The sequence below is a fragment of the Drosophila virilis genome, chromosome 3 (assembly GCF_030788295.1).
Source record: "Drosophila virilis strain 15010-1051.87 chromosome 3, Dvir_AGI_RSII-ME, whole genome shotgun sequence".
Lineage (NCBI taxonomy): Eukaryota > Metazoa > Arthropoda > Insecta > Diptera > Drosophilidae > Drosophila > Drosophila virilis.
This window is the reverse complement of record NC_091545.1, coordinates 20,290,143-20,311,330: the sequence shown is the minus strand read 5'-3', so window position 1 is coordinate 20,311,330 and position 21,188 is coordinate 20,290,143. Positions and strand designations below refer to the sequence as shown.

Genomic DNA, 21,188 nt, shown 5'->3' with positions numbered 1-21,188 from the left:
AAAAACAAATTTTCTGGTGGGCAGCGCGGCCCGGCCTACAAACGCTTCTCACATTGTCTCAATACACTACAATTTTATAAAGGCAAGCATATTTGTTTTGTACAAAGGTATAAGGTATATTTCCCTTTACTTTTGTGCCACATGAAACTTTTCTTGATGTTTTTTTGCAGATCTTTTCAATAATTGTGTTGAAATCTATAAATTAACAATGGTAAAAAAAAACTGTCCTTTTTTTATAAAATATATGTTTATAGAGACAAACAAAAGTTGTCATTTTCGAGTAATTATTCCTATGTTAGTTTTATTCTAGCTGCAATAGAAAGACGAACCTTTGCTAAGTTTCATTTCGACAGCTTTCGAACTGGGATAGAAACATAGAAACATCCAGCCAAACAGACTTATGTACATCCATTTCGACTAGGTTTATTATATGACAGCACCTAGAGACTTTATGAGAGTGGGGCTCCTTATAATACCCTCTCAAGGGTATTCATGAAGGGCATGCATATTAGTCCTTTGTTAACATAAGAAATTACAAAGGTTATTTTATGCTTTATGTAACTATTTGTTAGACAATAACGTTAATGAGAATGAAGGATTCCCCAAGCTTTTGGTTTATTCATCGATATATCTTATATCTTTAAGATATGAGATACAGACTATAGTCAAAAGCTGACTAAGCTAAAGATCTAGCAATATTTCACATACTGAAACTTAATTTGATGTATCTAGCTCCTGTACTCTGAGCATATTGCGAAGGAAAGGAGTTCACTTAAGCAATTATCTATTAGAAACTCATTTCAGACACTTGCAAGCCACTCTTCAAACTATTTTCAATAGTACAGGGTATACGCAAATTAAAGACACAAAACGAAACTAGTCAACAGCCAAAATTGTTATTACGGTGCAACTTTAAATCTCTAAGAAGTAAAGACAAAAAATAAACGAAAATATATAAATATATATATATATGTATGTATATACAAAATAAGACTAACAAATAAATGAAAATTTTGCTACGTCTGGCTGCTGACAACGCTGACGTCGCTGCCGACGTTGGCACAGTTGTTGTTGTTGTTGTTGTTGTTGTTGTTGTTGGCCCGTTGTTAGATATGGTGACCCACTAACCTACTTTATTCAAAACGCTGAAGCTTTTTACGTACACACACACACACACACACACTCAAATAAAAATGTATGAATGTATGTTTTTTTTCTTCTTCTTCTTTTTTTTTGATTAAAATTATATAAACAAAGTGGAAATATTCAACAACGCAATCGACACAGAAACAAAAACAAAACCAACACGAAATAATGAAAACGAAAAAAAAAAAAAAAAGCTAAAGATACTTACAAATGTCGCGCTGTCTCATTTACTCTTGCACTCTGCGTGAGCTTACATGCACACACACACACACATATGCATGGGCTTATATTAGTTGCGTAGCGCCATGCGTAGAGAGGGGGCGTGTCATACGAGCACTGAAAGCTTTTATACTCTTGCAATGGGCATCATACGTGTTTGCACATATTTCGATCATGCTTGGCGTAACATATGGAAATAGTTCTACTCTGTCATATGACAATAGATCGGAAAATTAAGTTTTTTTTTTAACTTAAGAAAATATCTTATCTGCATGCTAGCACACTAAACCCGCAGTTTGGCCACTCAGTGAAAAGGGTATTCAATGTGCGACTTACATATGTTAGCTGTTCTTTCTTGTTTCTTAGTTGCTTTGCCTTGAGCAACACACAAACCGCAACGAGAGATTCCCACACGGCGACGCTTCGTTGAACACACACACACAAACACATGCACACATACACACATACATATATATATAACGCACGAAATAGGCAAACAAAAAAATGAAACACTAAAATATACAAAACAGACACAATTCACGCCTCGCACGCACTTTACACACACACACACACACACACGCGCACACTCTCACATCTATTCAATGAACCTAACCCAACAAAATACACCGAAAATACCTCGCACGCACACACACACACACACGCACGCACACACGCACATTGTTACGCTCTCAAATGTCTCTTTACGCTGCCCGCCGTCGCCCGCTTTATCACTCTTTCTGATTGTGCGTGATATTTTTGGAGGTTGTTTATTAAAAAAACAAAAGTGCGCCAGTCTACAGTGCCAGACTAGGAGATACTCTGTAGCGAGCTTGACTTAAGATATAAAGTATCAAGTATATATATTATTACTCAATTATAATAAATTATAGCTTAATTGCATGCTTAATCTTTCTGATTAATATGCGATTTCTGGCCTTTTCAGATATCTGCACAAAGTGCATATACCCTGTTTTAATCAATGTCAATGACTACAGGGTATGAAAAGCAAACAAAAAAAATGTGCGCCGCATGCACGATCTTTTGCGTAATATTGTTCATTCAAGACACGCACTTTCTTTAAAATCCCATACCCTGTGAACTTAATAAATATGTGAAAAAAAGGGGTATAACAAACTGGCAATAGTTCGATTGCATCTGGTTTCTGATTTCGATTAGATAATCTTGGTATTAATATGCATTGACAAGAATAATATTTACACCAGTTCAATGCTTGCTTATTTATTTATACAATTGCAGGGTATATTGTAATTTGGTTAGAAGTGAAACGCATTGAAGAGGATATCTCCATCAAATTATAAGATAAACATCGGAATTGCTTTGAAAAATTGGAATATTTTATATATTTGACAACTGTTATTTCATGTTCTACGCTTTCTTAGATCTCTAGAATTTTCAAACATCTATAAAATCATTAAATATTTCCAATTTCAGATCAAAAGTTAAGATGTAGCAAAGAAAACGGCAAAAGCATTCCGAAAATGAAATACATACATATTACATATTTAGTCTATATAATATACATATCTAAGTCTATATTAAATATATATATAATATCTAGGCCTCAGGTGTACCAGATGGCCTCTGAAGCTTCGACAATGCAATTTGGCTTCCCCAAATCTGATTTAGTCAGACAAGTGCAATTAGTTAAGGCAAGTTTAAAAGGCCCAATTTATTCAAATATTTGATCGATTGTTCCAATTTGAGAAGACAATATGGTTCCAGCTATACTTTATTGTATTCAGACGCCGGATAAAACCGAAAGGATTTCATTTCCAATTCCAGAAAACTTATGCCGACATTCGCAATGCCACAATTAAAATATAAAACTGTGTTTAATTATATCGATGATGCGGATCAGGAATATATATACACATATCTACTTATACACACATACATATATAATATAAGAATCAACATAATTCGGCCTGGGATTTCCTACTTAAATGAAACCCTTTGCAGTTAAATATGAGACTTATTTGAAAAGTGTGTGTGCATGTGTGTGTGTGTGTGTGCGTGCGCGTGTGTTTTTTTTTGACAGCAATTGTTATTACAATGTTTTAATGGCTGCCATGATCTAAATATTCCAACTAATTACATATTGTGCAAATAATTCGTTTCAGAGTATCACAACTCGGCGCAGAGCACAGCACAACGCTGCGTATGAGTAATATATTTTTGTTTTGTTTTTCGTTATTTGTGGCATCGCTTATCAAGTGGCAAACAAAACGAAACGTCTTAAAATTGTTATGCTGGTTTTTTATTTGCTTTATTATTATTATTGCTGACCTGCCTTGCGCTCACTCCGCGGCCGCCAGCCAGGTGCGAGAGCGAGACAAAAACTTGGCCAAGTGCAGTAGGCCATGCAAATGGCAAAGTAGGTCATCTATCAAAAGCGCACGCGTATTTCAATACGCTGCGACGACTATCAGCGGCAGCGCCGCAGTGCCGCCGACAGCCGAGCAGCGTGCCCGACTTGCAGATACCCTGCATGCACAGTTACATATATGTGGGTTGGGTAAATGCTGTATACCCAAATCCCACTGTGCACAACCAACAGCACAAGAATCCCTAGACAACGAACACGCTAAAAGACGAACGACGAATACACGACGCGTAACAACGAGCAAAGAAGACGGCGAATTCGCAGACGGCGAGTTATCCAAAAACGACGATCAACGAGGACAGTGCAAAGCCACGAGGGCAACGTACTGGACGTAGAGCAGAAGATGTTTGCTCGTTAAGACGAAAAGTTCAACGCTGGACCTGTGTGGTATGAAGGCTGAGAACAAAACGACGAAACGACGTGTTACTTTGATTCGAATGATAATCATCCTAAGCAATACAATTTGTTAAATCAACAATACACTTGTTTATAATAAACTTTTAATATAAAACCCCACATTTTGGGCGCTCGTCCGGGATTGAGCAAGATTGAGCGAGATTGAGCAAGTGTGAGCAAGATTGAGCGAGATTGAGCAAGTGTGAGCAAAAGTGAGCGAGATTGTGCAAGATTGAACAGGAGTGAATAAAGTTGAAAACGATCTTACGTTACAACAACAATTGTGCAAAACAAAAAAAAAAAAAAAACTATTCAAAAAAAAAAATGTCGTGCCTTAATGATTTAATAAGTGCTAGCTTACGCTCAAGCAAAAAAGGGAGCATAACTGCGTTGCACAAGTTCATCTTTGAAAATGAGGGAGACAGAAATAATCGCAAACGTCTACGCGAATTTTCTGGCTTCGAGTATACAGAAAATGACGCAGAGTATAGTGCGAAGAAGGAATACGCATTGAACAATTTAACGCAGGCTGACCTTGTATCAATATGCAACATTCTAGGTATAGAATATGTTCACGCAGATTTGCATGGACACATTTTTCGTAATCTGATGAAAAACAATTTGATGGAATTCAACGAAGTAGACGAAGAAGCAACTGACGACGAAAATGAAATAGAAGAGGAAGCAGACAACGCTTCATTCCAGACCGCTGACCTTCGAAATAGGGAAAACTCGAAAACTAGGAGAATTGCTGAAAATTACGAAATTGCTCCTCGCTTTGCGATCAGCTTTCGCGACGTGGAAGAGAGCATTCGTTGTTTTGACGGCACAAACACTATTCCAGTAGAAGTGTGGATAGAAGAATATGAAGAGCAGGCAACACTCACGCATTGGAACGATTTCCAGAAGTTTCTGTTCGCAAAAAAGGCACTTAAAGGAATAGCGAAACTCTTCGTATTGAGTGAGAGAGGTTTAAGCACTTGGAACTCTCTCAAACGAGCACTCTTGGCAGAATTCAGTTCAAGTGTAAGCAGCAAAGAAATTCACGAACAGCTCGCGCAGACGAAACGCAGCAACAACGAGTGTGTATTCGAATTCTTTTATAGAATGAAAGACATTGCTTCTCGAGGTAAAATTGCAGATGACGCTTTCATACAGTATTTAATTGACGGAATAGATGAGAGAGGTGGAAACAAATCCATATTATACGGTGCGAAAAATTTAAATCAATTCAAAGAAAAGTTGAAATATTATAAAACAATGATTGAAAAAGAGTGTCGAGTCGAAAAGGAAAAAACAAAGCGTAACGATTGCAGTGTTAAAGAAAGAGACAAAAAAGCTTTCAACGTAAGCAAAGATGCAAAAAAAGATGTGAAATGCTTTAACTGTGGTGAAAAAGGGCATACGTCTAATTATTGTCAAAATAAAAATAAAGGAAAAAAATGTTTCAGATGCAATCAATACGGTCACATCTCGAAAGATTGTGAACAAATTGAGAAAAGTGAGGCCGTAATATCAAATACACGCAGTTTGCAAGCCAAAAACGATTTATCCTGTAAAGAAGTATGTTTCTCAAATAAGAAATGTGTAGCGTTATTTGATACTGGCAGCAAATTCAATATCATCCGTGAAGACTTTTATTGTGAAATTGGCAAGCCGAAGCTAGAAATCTGCAATGTTTTTCTTATTGGATTCGGCAGTGAGCGCAGTGAGAATAAAATAAAACCAACTGGACATTTTAAACATCTAATTCTTATTGACGATGAAGAGTTTATACTTGATTTTTACGTGGTTCCAATTAAATGTATTGATGTCAAAGTTATTCTTGGCGAAGAACTATGTTTACAGGCTGAGATTGTATTTAGTCGTAACGGTTTACAAGTTCGCAAAATGTCAAACAGTGAAGAGATAAATATACTAAGAATTTGCCCTGAAGACTTCGACTGCGTATACGACATAGAAGACACAGCAAGTGAGTATGCTAAACAAGAAGTTCGAGAACTTATTTCGAACTATGAACCAAATAAGACGAAGACAACAAATGTAGAGATGCGCATTGTAGTAAAAGATGAGGCACCAATATTTTCACGGCCGCGCAGATTGGCGTTTACGGAAATGAGTATTGTCGATGAGCAAATTGATGAGTGGCTTGAAAATGGCATAATTGAAGAATCTACATCCGAGTTTACTAGCCCGATAGTACTTGTTAAAAAGCGCAATGGTTCAACCCGGCTATGCATAGATTATAGAAGAATCAACAAGGTAATTGTTAAAGACCATTTTCCTTTACCACTAATCGAGGATCAGCTGGATCGATTACAAGAAGCGAATATTTTTAGTACAATTGATCTAAAAAATGGATTTTTTCACGTACCAGTGGCAGAATCAAGTAGAAAATATACTTCGTTTGTAACACATCGAGGACAATATCAATTTCTGAGAGTGCCGTTCGGATTTTCAAACTCACCAGGTGTTTTTCAACGCCATGTTAACGCGATATTTCGTCACCTGTCACGCAGAGGAATTGCTTTGCCATATGTAGATGATATTATCATACCAGCCAAAAACGAGCTAGAAGCGGTGCAACATTTAAAGGAAGTTATTGGCACATGCAAGGAGTATGGGTTGGAGCTTAACATTAAAAAATGCAATTTTTTAAAGAAACGTATTCAATTTCTTGGTCATGTGATCTGTAATAAAAAGATATTCCCATCACCAGAAAAAATTGAAGCTGTATCTAAGTTTAAGATGCCACAAACAATAAAGCAGGTAGAAAGTTTCTTAGGCTTGACAGGCTATTTTAGAAAATTTATACCAAATTATGCTACAATAGCTAGACCTTTAACGGAGATGACCAAGAATAAAGCGAAATTTAGAATTGAAATAGCAGAGGAGAATTCGGTTAACTTATTGAAAAAGCTTCTTACTGAAAACCCTGTGTTAAGTATTTACAATCAAACGTGTGAGACAGAGGTACACACAGACGCATCGATTGATGGCTTTGGAGCAGTTTTATTGCAGAAAAGCCCCGAAGATTGTCAACTGCATCCAGTTTACTTTATGTCAAAAAAGACTACAGATGCCCAACGTAAATACAGCAGCTATGAGTTAGAAATTTTGGCAGTCATAGAAGCATTGACGAAGTTTAGAGTGTATCTTCTAGGTATTCATTTTAAACTTGTAACAGACTGTAATGCATTTGCAAAAACTCTAGAGAAACAAAGTTTATGCACCAGGGTGGCACGCTGGATTATGTTCCTACAAGAATACGATTATACAGTAGAACATAGAGCTGGCACAAGAATGAAGCACGTCGACGCTTTAAGCAGATACCCAGTAATGATAATCAACGAAGATAGTATCAGTATTGCTATGAAAGATGCACAAGCCCGAGACGAAAAGATAAAAGCAATTAAGGAAGTTTTAACCGATAAAAATAAAGCATACGACGACTACTTCATAAAATCAGGTATTCTATACAAACTTATAAAAGATGATGAGTTAATAGTAGTACCCAGTGACATGCAAAAAAGAATTATTGGCTATGCTCATGACAAAGGCCATTTTGCAGCAAAAAAGACCAAAGAGTTAATTTGCCGAGAATACTTTATTCCTAACCTCGAAGAGAAGATAAAAAAGTATATAGATTGTTGCGTTCCCTGCATTTTAACAAATCGCAAAAGAGGCAAACAAGAAGGGCTGCTACACCCACTACAGAAGGAAGACGTTCCCCTACACACTTACCACATCGATTTCTTGGGTCCACTTGAGTCAACGCATAAAGACTACAAACACATTTTGGCGATTATTGACTCATTTACCAAGTTTTGTTGGCTGTATCCAACGAAGTCTACTAATGCAAACGAGGTCATTACAAAGTTAACTAATCAAAGTATTGTATTTGGTAACCCAGCATTTATCATTACGGATAGGGGCTCTGCCTTTACTTCGCAAGATTTTGTTAAATACTGTGACGACGAAGGCATAAAACTAGTTAAGACAACTACAGGCCTACCAAGAGTGAACGGTCAAGTCGAGAGGCTGAATGCTATAATTATTTCAGTACTCTCAAAATTGAGCATTGATGACCCAACAAAATGGTACAGACACATCAACCAGGTACAGCAGGCAATTAATTCGACATTTTCCAGAAGTATTGATGCGACACCTTTTGAGCTTTTAGTTGGTGTAAAAATGAAAACAAAAGAAGATCGGAAGATTCGAGATATAATCAATAAAGAAACAATAGCTTTATTTAATGACGATCGAACCGAATTAAGAGCAAAGGCAAAAACACAAATTTTAAAAATTCAAAATGAAAATAGAAATACATACAATTTGAGACGAAAGCATGCAAGACGTTATAATGTTGGCGACCTTATTGCCATAAAACGCACACAGTTTGGTAGAGGCCTAAAATTAAAGCCTAAGTTTTTGGGGCCCTATCAAGTCGTTAAGATTAAGCATAACAACGCGTATGATGTCCAGAAAGTAGGTAATTGCGATGGGCCGAAGAATTCTGCAACGTGTGCCGAATATATGAAGCCATGGTCCATTGGCAGCGATGATGAAGATGACGAGGAAGCATTCGGGCCGAACGCTTAGTCAGAATGGCCGAATGTGGGTTGGGTAAATGCTGTATACCCAAATCCCACTGTGCACAACCAACAGCACAAGAATCCCTAGACAACGAACACGCTAAAAGACGAACGACGAATACACGACGCGTAACAACGAGCAAAGAAGACGGCGAATTCGCAGACGGCGAGTTATCCAAAAACGACGATCAACGAGGACAGTGCAAAGCCACGAGGGCAACGTACTGGACGTAGAGCAGAAGATGTTTGCTCGTTAAGACGAAAAGTTCAACGCTGGACCTGTGTGGTATGAAGGCTGAGAACAAAACGACGAAACGACGTGTTACTTTGATTCGAATGATAATCATCCTAAGCAATACAATTTGTTAAATCAACAATACACTTGTTTATAATAAACTTTTAATATAAAACCCCACATATATATAAAGGATCTCTCTGCTACTCTCAGCCTTTTTGCTTTGAGAACGCGCTGTCTGGTAAACCATTTTATGTTAAATTATAAACAAATATTCAACATATTCGAATGGATTACCAATTTTAGAAGAGGCAAGACCAACTGCACAATACTCTGTTCGCTGTGTGAAAGAGGAAATATACGAGTGTGATTCAAGGAATTGCGATATATTCTTATTATTGGGAGCACGATTGTAAGAAGAACTTATCGAAAGTTGGCGTGGCTGAAATACTACTGAAACACTTTTGGAGTTTTGCCAACTTTAAAAGCGGGAGAAACATTTGAGCAAAGTGCACTTTATTTTATGAAGGCAGTTTTAAAGGGAAGGAGGGAGGATTTCTAATTGTATATAAATTATATATGTCTAAAAAGAATTATAGCAAATTATATAATTTTTAATTATTCACAAAGTTACTCAAATACCTTGAGAATTATCAAGTTACTTTGTATCTTATAACATGCCTTTATGCAAACATATGAGTTCTGTAGCTCTTAAGCTACTTGAAATCTGCCTCGAAACGAATCAACATAAATACAATTTTATTTATTCATAATGAGAAGAACAAGCGACATTTGTTTGTCCAGGCGTATGATTGGAACGATCTCAGATACAAGATAAGAGCTAAATTTATAAACAAATAAGCTTATCGCAAAACTTTTACAAATGCATTTCATTTTCAAATACATTTCTTATTTGTCGTATCTAGTCGATGTACTCCCCTGGCAAAGTAAACAGATTAGTGGACGTAAAATCTCATTTGGACAAATACTAAATAAATACATTGTAAACATTTACCAATTAAATATATTTCCATTACAAATAATGCTCACATTTCGAATTACCTCTGGCAATTGTATCAGAATATATTGATTTTACGTCAGAGTAGTAATTATTTTTATTGCAGTAGTAGATATTGCATATTAGAACATATTTTTGATAGTCTGGCAATTATAAGAGCTCAATGTCCCCACCCCACCCCCCTCCTTCTGGCGTTGCGTTCTGTTCCCAACTATTGATTTCGCTTGGCAAGGCAAATTGCTGTGTTCAGTCGGTGTCGGCCCATTTTACCTGAACTGCGCTGAGCTTTTCGCCGGCAAAGCTCGCTCACGTGTTTGCACTGGAATGCATAGGCTATAGTATAATAGTGGCATACGTGTGTGTGTGTGTGTGTGTGTGTGTGTGTGTCTGTGTTACGGCATGTGTAAATATAGCTTTTAAGCTGTTTATATCTGTATCAGTTTTTGCTATCTCTATTGCGTTCGTTGTTGTGTGCTTTGACTGAAGATCGCTGCAGTTTTTATTCTGCTTTGCAGCACACACACACACACACACACACTCACACACGCGCACGCACACAACTAGAGCGCACAGACCCAAAGCCTAAATACAAACAGAAGCACACGCACCCATTGAGACAGAACAGGCACACACACACACACACACATACAGACACACACATGCAGTGTCAAAAGCTCGCCGAAAAGCTCTGCTCGTGTGTACGTATTATGTGTATCGGCATGTATGTGTGTGTGTGCATTGCTTGCGTGCATGTGTGTGTGTGTGTGTGTTTTAACTTTTTTTCCAGTTTAAAAAAAATGAGCTACAATCATTTCTGTTGCTGTGAATGGCGCGCAAATTGCGAACCGACTTTGCTGACTGCTGAATGCGCTACACTCTTACGCACACATACATATAGAGCTACATATAAACACAAAAGAAATCAACGACTTTGAATAAGATTTATAAAAATTTAAACATATTTGTTTGACAGTTATAATACCCTCTTCATGGATATGGCTCAGCTGCTGTTCCTCTGGCAATTTTTTCGTTTTATGTTTTGGTTTGCGCAAAATAAGAAATCTTTTCAATTTCAGTTTCAAGCAAACTAATAGTGAATTGTCAGTACATGCCATCAATTAAAAGTTAACAGCAACACGCGGCGTATACGCAATATACAATTTACAAATTGTACATTACGTATACACACAGCGATAACAAAAGATAAGAGCCAAAACATACAGCAGCATCGACTAAAAAGCGCAAAAATATGTTACAACGCAGTTCGACGCTAAAAAACTAAAATGTATGGAATGTATACATATTACATACAAAATCACATAATTAAAGTAAATATAAAAGAAAGATATATAAAAGAAAGTTACTTGATCTTTTCTGGAAGGAACATGTCCATTTTGTTGACTCTAGCTGTTCAAAACCCTCCAGAATTAAAATGTCGATTTTTAACGATTGCTTAGAAACGGAATAAGTTATCGATTAAAGGAAACAAACTCGTACAGCGCGGGCCCCAGATAGAATGCTAATCGATTGTTTGGAAATAGAGCAAATTATCGATAAACAAACAAAGATGCCTGGATTGACTTGTTTATTGATGCTGGCCATGAATATATATATACTTTATGAAAGGAAGCATCTCTTCCTTCTCCTTGTTAATAAATAAAACCCAATCTTAATTGGTTGGAGTTAGATTTACAATTCCCCCAAATAACTGTCTGTCTTTTGTCCCTTTGACTGATGAAGACTGAGACAAGAAACAGCTTCAATATTGTCTATTTGTTTTAAAAACCATTTTGAGCATCTTCTTACATATATTATTTGGGTCTTTAATATTGATATTGATACCAGCAACAAATAAAATGCATGTTATTTGTGAAATGCCATCATCAATGGGTTATACATTTCGTGTCGAAAATATTATAACATCTGCAAGGGTAAACAAATTCTAGAAATATAATGCATGCGAATATAACTAGGTCAGGGTGCAGGCCGCCATTTAGCCCCACTCTTGAGCAAGTGCTGGGTGCACGAAAAAGAGAGGGAGACAGTGTGTGAGTGAGAGCGAGAGATAGAGAGGGACTGGGTGGCAGGCAGAAGAGAGCACAAGAACAATATAATGCGCTTTTTCAGCTAAGAAAAACAAAAGGAAAATCAATGCAATGCAAGCTCACACTCTGCTCTCTCTCTCTCTCTCTCTCTTTGTCTCTTTCTCGCTCTCGCTGCACCCTGGTGGGGGGTGGGTCATATCGCAATTACCATGCACAGCTAGTGCATGCTGCGCAGTTGCCGCCCCCAACTTCCCATTCCCAACCGCCGTCTCCATGTACGTTCCCGTCGTTGTCTTCGTCGTCGTCATTTGAAATCTGGCACAGGGTCAACTGGCGACCCATTAGCACACTTTTCCATACAGACCCCTCGCATGCAGCGCGTGCCCCTCGCCAAGCCGCAGTCGGCGCATCGAGACGGCAGCCACTCAGCCAAACTCTCAATGGCAGTTTTTCTATTTTTGAGTTAAGGTCAACAACAAAATGGGCAATGCAATGCGAGAAAATCGTCAACAGCAACAACAAGACAAACGGACAGACACCCAGAGAGAGAGATAGAGAGAGAGAGAGAGAGAGAGCGAGAGAGAGTGGGGGCGAGAGGGAGGGAGCGAGACAGACAGCAAAAATAACTGAATACAATTTAAATTGCATTACCCGCAATCAAATCTGTTTTGAGAAATTGCATATGTCAAAAGTAAATAGATAAAAAATAATATGAAAAATAAATTAAAACAAACAATAATCGTAATCGTATAATAAAAGCTAACCTTTCAAATTATTATTAATAATTAAAATGTCTGCATTGATCTTAAGACGAACTCATCTGTAGAGCTTAATCCTTTGAAATGCAGTCCGCAATCCAATCTTCTACTTTACGAAACGTCTCAGAGAATACGATTCGATGACTTTTTGTTATCGATATCGATAACTTTAAGCTTAGCCACATTAGAAAGCTACAGAGCGCCCTCTATCGACAGAAATAGCTCATAGCTAGCAAAAGCCACTAAGAGGTTTCCTTGACGGGAGTGCACGACTAACAAATACCTTAAATCTCAGCTAAGCCGAACCATAAGCAGCTTCTTCTTATATTGGAACTCCAGCTGGATCCATATCTGAGCCGTACTTGGTTCAAAGTTTATCAAATAGTTTTCATGGAAACGATTTTATACTGGGCCAATTTAGACCAAGGTAAGTTCTATGCGACTAGAGTGTTTTGTACCTAATTAAATTTTTAATTCGATTGATCACAATTAATTAAACAATTTGCCAAACACTTAACATTTGCAAGCCAATAAAATGCAGGTTCGGTAAATGTTTTTATTATTGTTTTAATTCTCTTTTCATTTTTTTTTGTGGTTGTTGTTATTTTGTTCCGATTGAACGACTTTAATGGCGTTGCACCTTGAAACATTATCTAATCTCTGAATAATAAACATTGCACAATAGCATTTAATAAATACGTATACTAAATAAACTTTTCAATGTTGCATCCTTGATGGTATTTACAATATTTCTGATCGCTTGACTAACGCCAACTGTATTTCAATTACAATTTGCGGTTTACATTTGAGGTTTGAAACTGAATACCGAACACAAGAGAATACTCCACAATGCAAACAGTGTGAATGACCATTCTGGAGGATATGTCTAAGCTGGGGGACTCCAAATTGTTGGCCAATTACTTCAAAGTGGAATCAAACACATATTTAATTAACCATATGAATACCTCTTAATAATACGAGGAACGTGTTCTAGAATTCTCGCTATAGATCAGCTCTAGAACACAATATATAGATTAGCCCACAATCATAACTATGTTGAAGGATATGGCTAAGTTCGGGGACTTCAAATTGTTGGCCAATTACTTCAAAGTGGACTAAAATACATATTTAATCAATCATATGAATAATAAGGTATAACAATGGAAGAGTTCTAGAATTCTCGTTTATAACAGATCAGCTATGGAATAGAATATATAGAATAGGCCACAATGCAATCAATGCGAATGACCATTCTGGACGATATGGCTAAGCTGAGGGACTCAACATTACTTTAATATAGAGTTAAATACATTTTTAATCGGGCATATAAATAATTGGGTATTGCGAGGAATAAGTTCTAGAATTTTCCTTAATATAATCCCTAAACAAATAAGCTATAGAATAAAAACTATCGAGAAGTCCTTAATCATAATCAATCTGAAGGATATGTCTATGGCTAAGCTGAAGAACTACAAATTGTTAACAAGTTATTTTAATTTGAAGTAAAATACATATTTAATCAACCATAAGAATTGCTGGTTGTGACGAATTTTAGAATCCTTGTTTAAATAATCCTCATAAAGTATCTTAAAGCCGTTTTGTGGCATTTGCCTTCGTAGACTTTAAGGCTGCAGCCACGTGCCAGACTTAAATCACACAAAGTTGCAGCCACAATTTGCATGGTTCGACCTTGCCCCAATTTGGGGCATGCAACGTACAGCAAATATGGCAGCGGCAAGGACATGCAACGTTGTCCTTGACAAAGCGTCTGTCGCGCCGCTTCAGACGCAACATTCGACATAGAACCTTGTAATGAATTTACAGCACAGAGGAGAACAACAACAGCAACAACAATTGCAACAACAACAACTATGCGGTGTCCCCTGCAATGTCATGCCCCAATTTGCGTCGTCGACGACCTCGTTAGCTATTTCCAAAGTGCAGCAGCAGCAGCAGCAGCAGCAGCGGCAGCAACAAGCGGCTGACTTTGACCCATTTAAATCCTTTGAGGTAAGCAATAGACGCAGCGCGGTTATCGAACGCCTCAGTCAACGGCGACGTTGACGTCAACGTCGGCGACGGCGACGGCGTCGCAAACATTGCAATTATCTGTGTCAATGTCAGCCGGCGTTGCAGTGGGCGGCGACGCGGCGTTAAAGCAACTGAGGCAGAACATAAAGCTCGAGAGTGCAAAGCATAGACAGACCAACACAGACAGAGACAGAGACAGAGGCAGAGGCAGAAAAGGAGAACAAGAGCAAGAGCGTGAGAGGGAGGGAGGGAGAGAGAGGGAGAGAGCGTGCATACTGCACACACGCGCCAAACGTTTGATGCGGCTGACGGGTTTCGCTTGCCGTGGCTGATGCACACACACATTCACACACACACAGAGAGACACGCACACATTCAAATGTGACCGTCAATTTCTATGCAATTTCACTGTATATGTGTGTGTATGGTGTCTGTGCGTGTGTGCGTTTGCATCCTTGTGCCCAATCTCTAATGCATTTTACAAAACAGCACAAACAGCTCGCTACTCGAGCAGCAGGCCCGACTAGAAGATACCCTGTAAATATGCAAGTTTAAATGCTACAAATTAAAGGCAAAAGTTTGTGTATTTCGTGAGAGAAACTGCTGCTGAAGAGGCTTAAGTGTATAGTCGTAAATGCCCATCTTTTGCCCACTTTCAAGGGGTATTAATGCGCAACGTACGCTTGACCCAAATTCTAACGCACGACGACGACCTTGCTCCAATTTTAGCTACACGCTCAGGATTGCGGCGACGCCCCTGCACTTGTGGGTATTCCACACACACACACACACACACACACACACACACACACACACACACACACACACACACACACACACACACACACACACACACACAACATGCAGCATTGAAGGTCGCCAAAGTGGGCGACGCGACGCCTGACATTGCTGAATGTCAGCCGCAGGCAGCAGCAACAATAACTAACGTTGTACTTGCAACTTGCAAGTGCGTGCGTTTGCTGACGCAGCGACATCTGCCGAGACGAGAGCAATAAATTAAGCGGCTCGCGTTGAGAGCACTCGACCAAGCGATACCCTGTTCGCTGTTCCATATGTTGTCTCGATAAATATCGATTCTCATTTGTCTTAAATTGAAATTTGAACCTTGAAAAAAAAAACGTTATCTATATATGCTTGAGCAGTTCGATTAATTGAGCTGATCGAGCTATATCCCTCTAAATAAATGCGTCGAGCTGGGAAACTAGAAAAACTACTCTACAAATTTGAAGTATATTAAGATTGAAGATTTAAAGATATTTGTCAACAACTCCTCCCATTTTCAGAAGACCGATAAATATCGATTTTGAGACGGGGGCTTATAGGCATTACTCGAAAGCCGTTAAAGCTAGTTTTCGGAGTATTCTGAGATGTTTTGCTTCTTAAGTTTAAATACATTCGTATACCCTTGTAGAGGAGTGTATTATAAAATTATATATATTCTCGATCTGCATCAACAGCTGAATTGAGATATATTAACACGCCCTTCGGTCTGGTTATTCGTTTGTCTCTGTTTGTTCGCAAACAAGTCTCTCAATATTAAGACTATCATATTAAATTGAAACTTCGCTAAAGTTTATCTTTGCTGTTTCTGGCCGTATATTTTATATCGGAACCATCCGGTTCGAACCACTATATCATATAGCTGTAATGGGAATGATAGTTCGAAGAGTAGCCTTTTGAATGAATATATTTTTTGTTTGTCAAAATATCTTGACTGAAAGCGACATTTAGCAGTTCTACCAGGTTCCCTAAATATATATAAGCAAAATCTTAATAATATCAGAGCACTATATCATATGTTTCTAGTTCTAGTAGTACCCTAGAAGAGGCTATAAAATGTGGCTGATATATGAAAGATGGGTGGAAGAGAAAGATTTGATATGGCAATTCTGTGCACTATTCGCATGGGAAATGCCTACAAGGATATTAAATTTTCGGCTTGCCAAAGATATATATTTCTGATATTTTCTAATATTTTCTTATTATTAAAAAGGAATTTCGATTTTTATAAAAGTTACCTCAATTTGTTTATGTTTCAAGAATTGTAATCTGTAATTTTTTAGAATTATGCTTCGTTTTTAATTTTGATTTCATTTTATTTGGTATTATTTATTATTTTGGAAAAATACTGCTTGTTTTAGTATTTTTTTAAATTTCTTTTATGAATAAATATTTTCAAATGTTTTGTTATTTTTTAATTATTTTTGTTTTCTCCCGAATTTGTTGTTTTTTTTTTTTAACTTGATTATTCACGTTCTCTTCTGTTTTGATGTATTTATTTGTCTTATTTTGCTTTGTTTGATTAAATATTTTTGTTGCACTTGCAGCAACAATGTTGCATGTTGCACACACACACAACAGAATATTGCCAACATCTTAGGACTTATGCGAAACTATTCAAATTGGATAAAGGATATGTCTACTTACCCCCTTGATCGTCAATCTCTAGACCAAATTCATCCTCCGACATGGACTCATCCTCGGAGCTTATGTTGGAGCCGCTCAGATTGCCCGTCTGCTGTTGAAGATGTTGCTGTTGCTGCTGCTGCTGCTGCTGCTGTTGTTGCTGCTGTTGCTGCTGCTGTTGTTGTTGTTGTTGTGTTGTATTGTTGTTGGTTTTGGCGGCAGCACAGGAACTTGCCGCCAGCTCCTCGATGCTGTGCAGCGATCTTCGATTGGCAGTGCTTGTTGATGTTGCAGCTGTTGCTGTTGCTGTTGCAGTTGCTGTTGCTGTTGCAGTTGCAGTTGTTGTATCAGCCAGCCCATTGTTGCCAGCCACAATCGCATCCTTGTCGCTGCTGCTGGGCACCACCTCGAAGTCCAGCAGCTGGGCCGTTGTGGAGCCGAGAAAACCGGATGTGCTCACCACGGCCGCCGTTGTTCCGGCGCCGGCTCCGTTCTCCAACGGCTTCAGCTGATGATACTCCACCGAGCTGGTCTTCTGCAGCAACAGCGGATCGATGCTGCTCAAGGTCTCGACGCTGCCCGTGTTCTGGCTGCTGTTGTTGTTGTTGTTGTTGTTGCTGCGATTGTTGTTGAACAGAATATTGGCAAATGATGACATGGAGACGGATTCTAGTATAAGCGGCCCGTTGCCGCCGCTAGATGGCGCTGACCCTTTAACATCCACATTGTTGTTGTTGTTGTTGTTGTGATTGCTATTACTATGCGGATTGGGACTGGCAAAGATGCGCTCACAGAGTCCGCTCAAGGAGACGGCGCCATCCAATTGACTGTTGTCGATGGCCTGCAAGGAACTAAAGTTCTCAATGGGCGGATTGGAATTGGAATTGGGCAGCGCGTCCTTTTGCAGCTGGGCATAGTTAATGAATGGCAACATTGGTGTGCTGCCCGCGGCGAGCATCTGATCCTTATGATGATGTGGCAACACTGGCTGCTGATGCTGCTGCTGCTGCAGCTGCTGTTGTTGTTGTTGTTGTTGTTGTTGCTGTTGCTGTTGCAGGTGCTGGTGATGATGATGATTCTGATGCTGATGCTGTTGATGATGATGATTGTTGCTATCGTTGTTGTTGCTGGCCGCATAATTGGCAATGCTGCTGCTGCTGCTGCTCTCGGCCAGCAAAGGTACATTAAAGGTATCCATGTTAATACGTTGCGTAGTATTGTGATGTACGTTGACTTGTGTTGTTTTCTTTGTTTACAGTTATCAGTGATGCTTAAATTGTTGTTGCAGTTTGCAGTTTGGCAGGTAGCTTTAGTAGTTGCAATTACTCACAAATTGTCTTCCAGCTGCAAAAAGTTCAAGCGAACAACAACAAAGTTAGCAAAGTGTCAAACGCTTAAACAGCAAAGGGAAAGCAAATAGATGTGCCCGGAGGGAAAAGGGATATAAGGCTAAATTTAAACGCTGCCCAATGTGGTTCTATGAAAGTCAGTCAAGCAAAAGGGAATGTAGGTCAAGGTCAAGTTCTCATATACCCACAACTTCGAAAAGCTTTAAAGCACTCACAGACGCGCCACAGCTTTAAAAGCTTCGCTTATAAATAGGTGCATTATTGTTAAATCTGAAAATTACTTGATTTTACTTTAAGTCTAACATTTCTGATTTAGTAACTCCTTTTTAGTACATAGCTAGCAATTACGCTTTTCGCACCTGTAAAGCCCAACAATTGCTTAGTTGCAGTTAAATCTACTCCAATTGGAATCCCAGCTTGCAGTTGTGCCTTTTTCACCACTCAACAAATCCAATCAGCATTAATCTATACAAATTTGCTGTTGTTTTCCAGTGGTTGGCAATTCCAACTGGAAGGCCCTCAAGTAACTTGCACAGATCTTAATTAGCTACAGTTAAACTAACCCTTGCCAGTTGATGCCTGCAAAGTTGATGCCAAAAAAGCTCAGCCCAACTAGACATAAGAGCCGGGACAGTTGACAGGGGCGGACAGTGTAAGGGGCGTGCCAGTGCACAGAACGATGAAGCAAAAACGTACCTTTCATGCTAAATAAAATAGCAACAGCAGCTGCTGCTGCTGCTGCTGCTGTTGCTCTGACGTCGACAGCGACAGCGACGCTGTAGCGCATGCGCCGCTACACCGACAGCGATCACAACAAAGACGCGCTGCGACTCCGGCGGCTCTTGGGGCGCTCGATTTGGTGTGCTTTTTCTTTTTGTCGTTCTTAAAACCAGTTGGGACCGAAAGCAAAAGTGCTATTATTGCTGTTGTTGTTGTTGTCCCGTTTCGCCTGCCTTCTCTATTTGTTTGTACACTTCACACGGTTATTCGCACAAAGAAGAAGAACTATCGTGATTCATGTTGCCCCTGCAGCCCTGTTCCCGCTACGATCAGCACTGATGCAGTTTCCGCCTGCGCCAGCAGCAGCTGCGAAGTCGTCGTCGAAAGCTTTTTCAGCATATTTTTTTATTTTATTTTATTTTGTGTGTGTTTTTTTTTCGCAGCACTCACGCACACAGTTGCGCGCTCACTCTTATTATTATTATTGCTGTTGCTGTTGTTGTTGTTGTTGTTGCCGTCGCTAGTGTATGTTCTTATTATTTGCGCTGCGCCAATTCTCTTGCTATTTCTTTCTTTCTTTTTTTTTTCGTTTTCGCTTTGCCTATTCGCTATTCGCTTTTAGTGTTGTCTTTCGCACATGGAATTTGTTTTTGCATGGCGGCAACGGTGGCGTCGGCGTCGGCGTTTGCTGCTTCCTTCTATGTATCAAAAAACAGCAAATTTATTGCAATTATGCCGAGCCAGACGACGAAAACTTCTTGCACAACGACAACGAGACGACGAGAAAGACGAGCACGCGCAACAAGCGAAAAGCTCTTCCTACAAAAACAACAAATTGCAATTCCCTATTACACACGAACGAACACATGAGAACAACGCGCACTTATGTACATACATACATATATATATATATATACACTTATACACACACAATTACGACCATTTACTTGTTGTTGCTGTTGCTGTGGCTGGCTGGCAGGGGGCGCTCTACTAATTTTGTTGTTGTTTTAGCTGCTCTGCTCCAATTCTATGACAGAACAAAATATGTATGTATGTGCATACATAACGTGTGCATACATATGCATGTATGTATTTAGGTATGTGATAATTTTACAAAAATTGCACTACCGTTATTGGAACATGCTTTAGCTGCGACTGCTTCTGCTGCTGCTGCTCACGCATATACACACACACATTTTCATTTTGCTTTTAAGTTTTTAGTGGCTTTTGTTGTTATTGCTGTTCTCGAAATCGTAATGCTCACACTCACACCGTTTGGGATTTAAACTTCACTTTCCCTGCCGCCGACACACGCCACGCTATTTGAATATAGTTGCTTTTACTTTCTTTCTATTTGTTTATTCCGATTTTTTCGGGAAAACTATGCACAGCACACAACACACGCAAAAATTAGGTCTGTAGGCCAACACAAACGGGAACACAGTAAGAGTAGCAAAGTTGTTGGCGTAGGTAGAAGAAGAGGAAAGCACACACGCATACACACACACACACTCGCAAGTACGCAAAACACACACACACACACATAGAGAGATAGACAGATCGAGTGCGACGCGGGGCCAAGGACGTGTAAAAGGCAGGCGGCAGCAGCGACAGCGTCAAAAGTATTCTTGGCCTTTAAACGCGCATTTGAAGAACAAGGACGGCAATCATATGGCAAGCAGCGTCAGAAGCTTTGAGCTTAAAGCAATTTTGCACATCAAAGCAACTGTGTGTAAGGGCTGTGTAGCTTTTTCCTCCAAACGCCAGCTATTGGGCAAAATTTTCAGTTGTTATTGAGCGCCATCTATGGGAGCTTTTCTTGAACGGTTTTCAATTTTACAA

General features: G+C 39.0%; 1 protein-coding gene across 2 annotated transcripts in view; it reads right to left on the bottom strand.

Moving 5' to 3' along the window:
* Positions 1-20,804, bottom strand: part of ftz-f1 (ftz transcription factor 1) — a 43,538-nt gene extending 22,734 nt beyond the window's left edge. Inside the window, exons 1-3 of one of the 2 annotated variants that reach the window (XM_070208119.1) lie at positions 20,294-20,804; positions 19,323-20,044; positions 17,299-18,621 (exon numbers count right to left, since the gene is read on the bottom strand). In XM_070208119.1, the coding sequence (XP_070064220.1) occupies positions 17,299-18,475 (1,177 nt within the window). In that variant the 5' untranslated portion in view covers positions 18,476-18,621; positions 19,323-20,044; positions 20,294-20,804. Of the gene's footprint in view, positions 1-17,298; positions 18,622-19,322 lie in introns of both variants that reach the window. The other variant, XM_002047995.4, reaches the window with a different exon arrangement.
* Between the last annotated feature and the right edge of the window lie 384 nt (positions 20,805-21,188).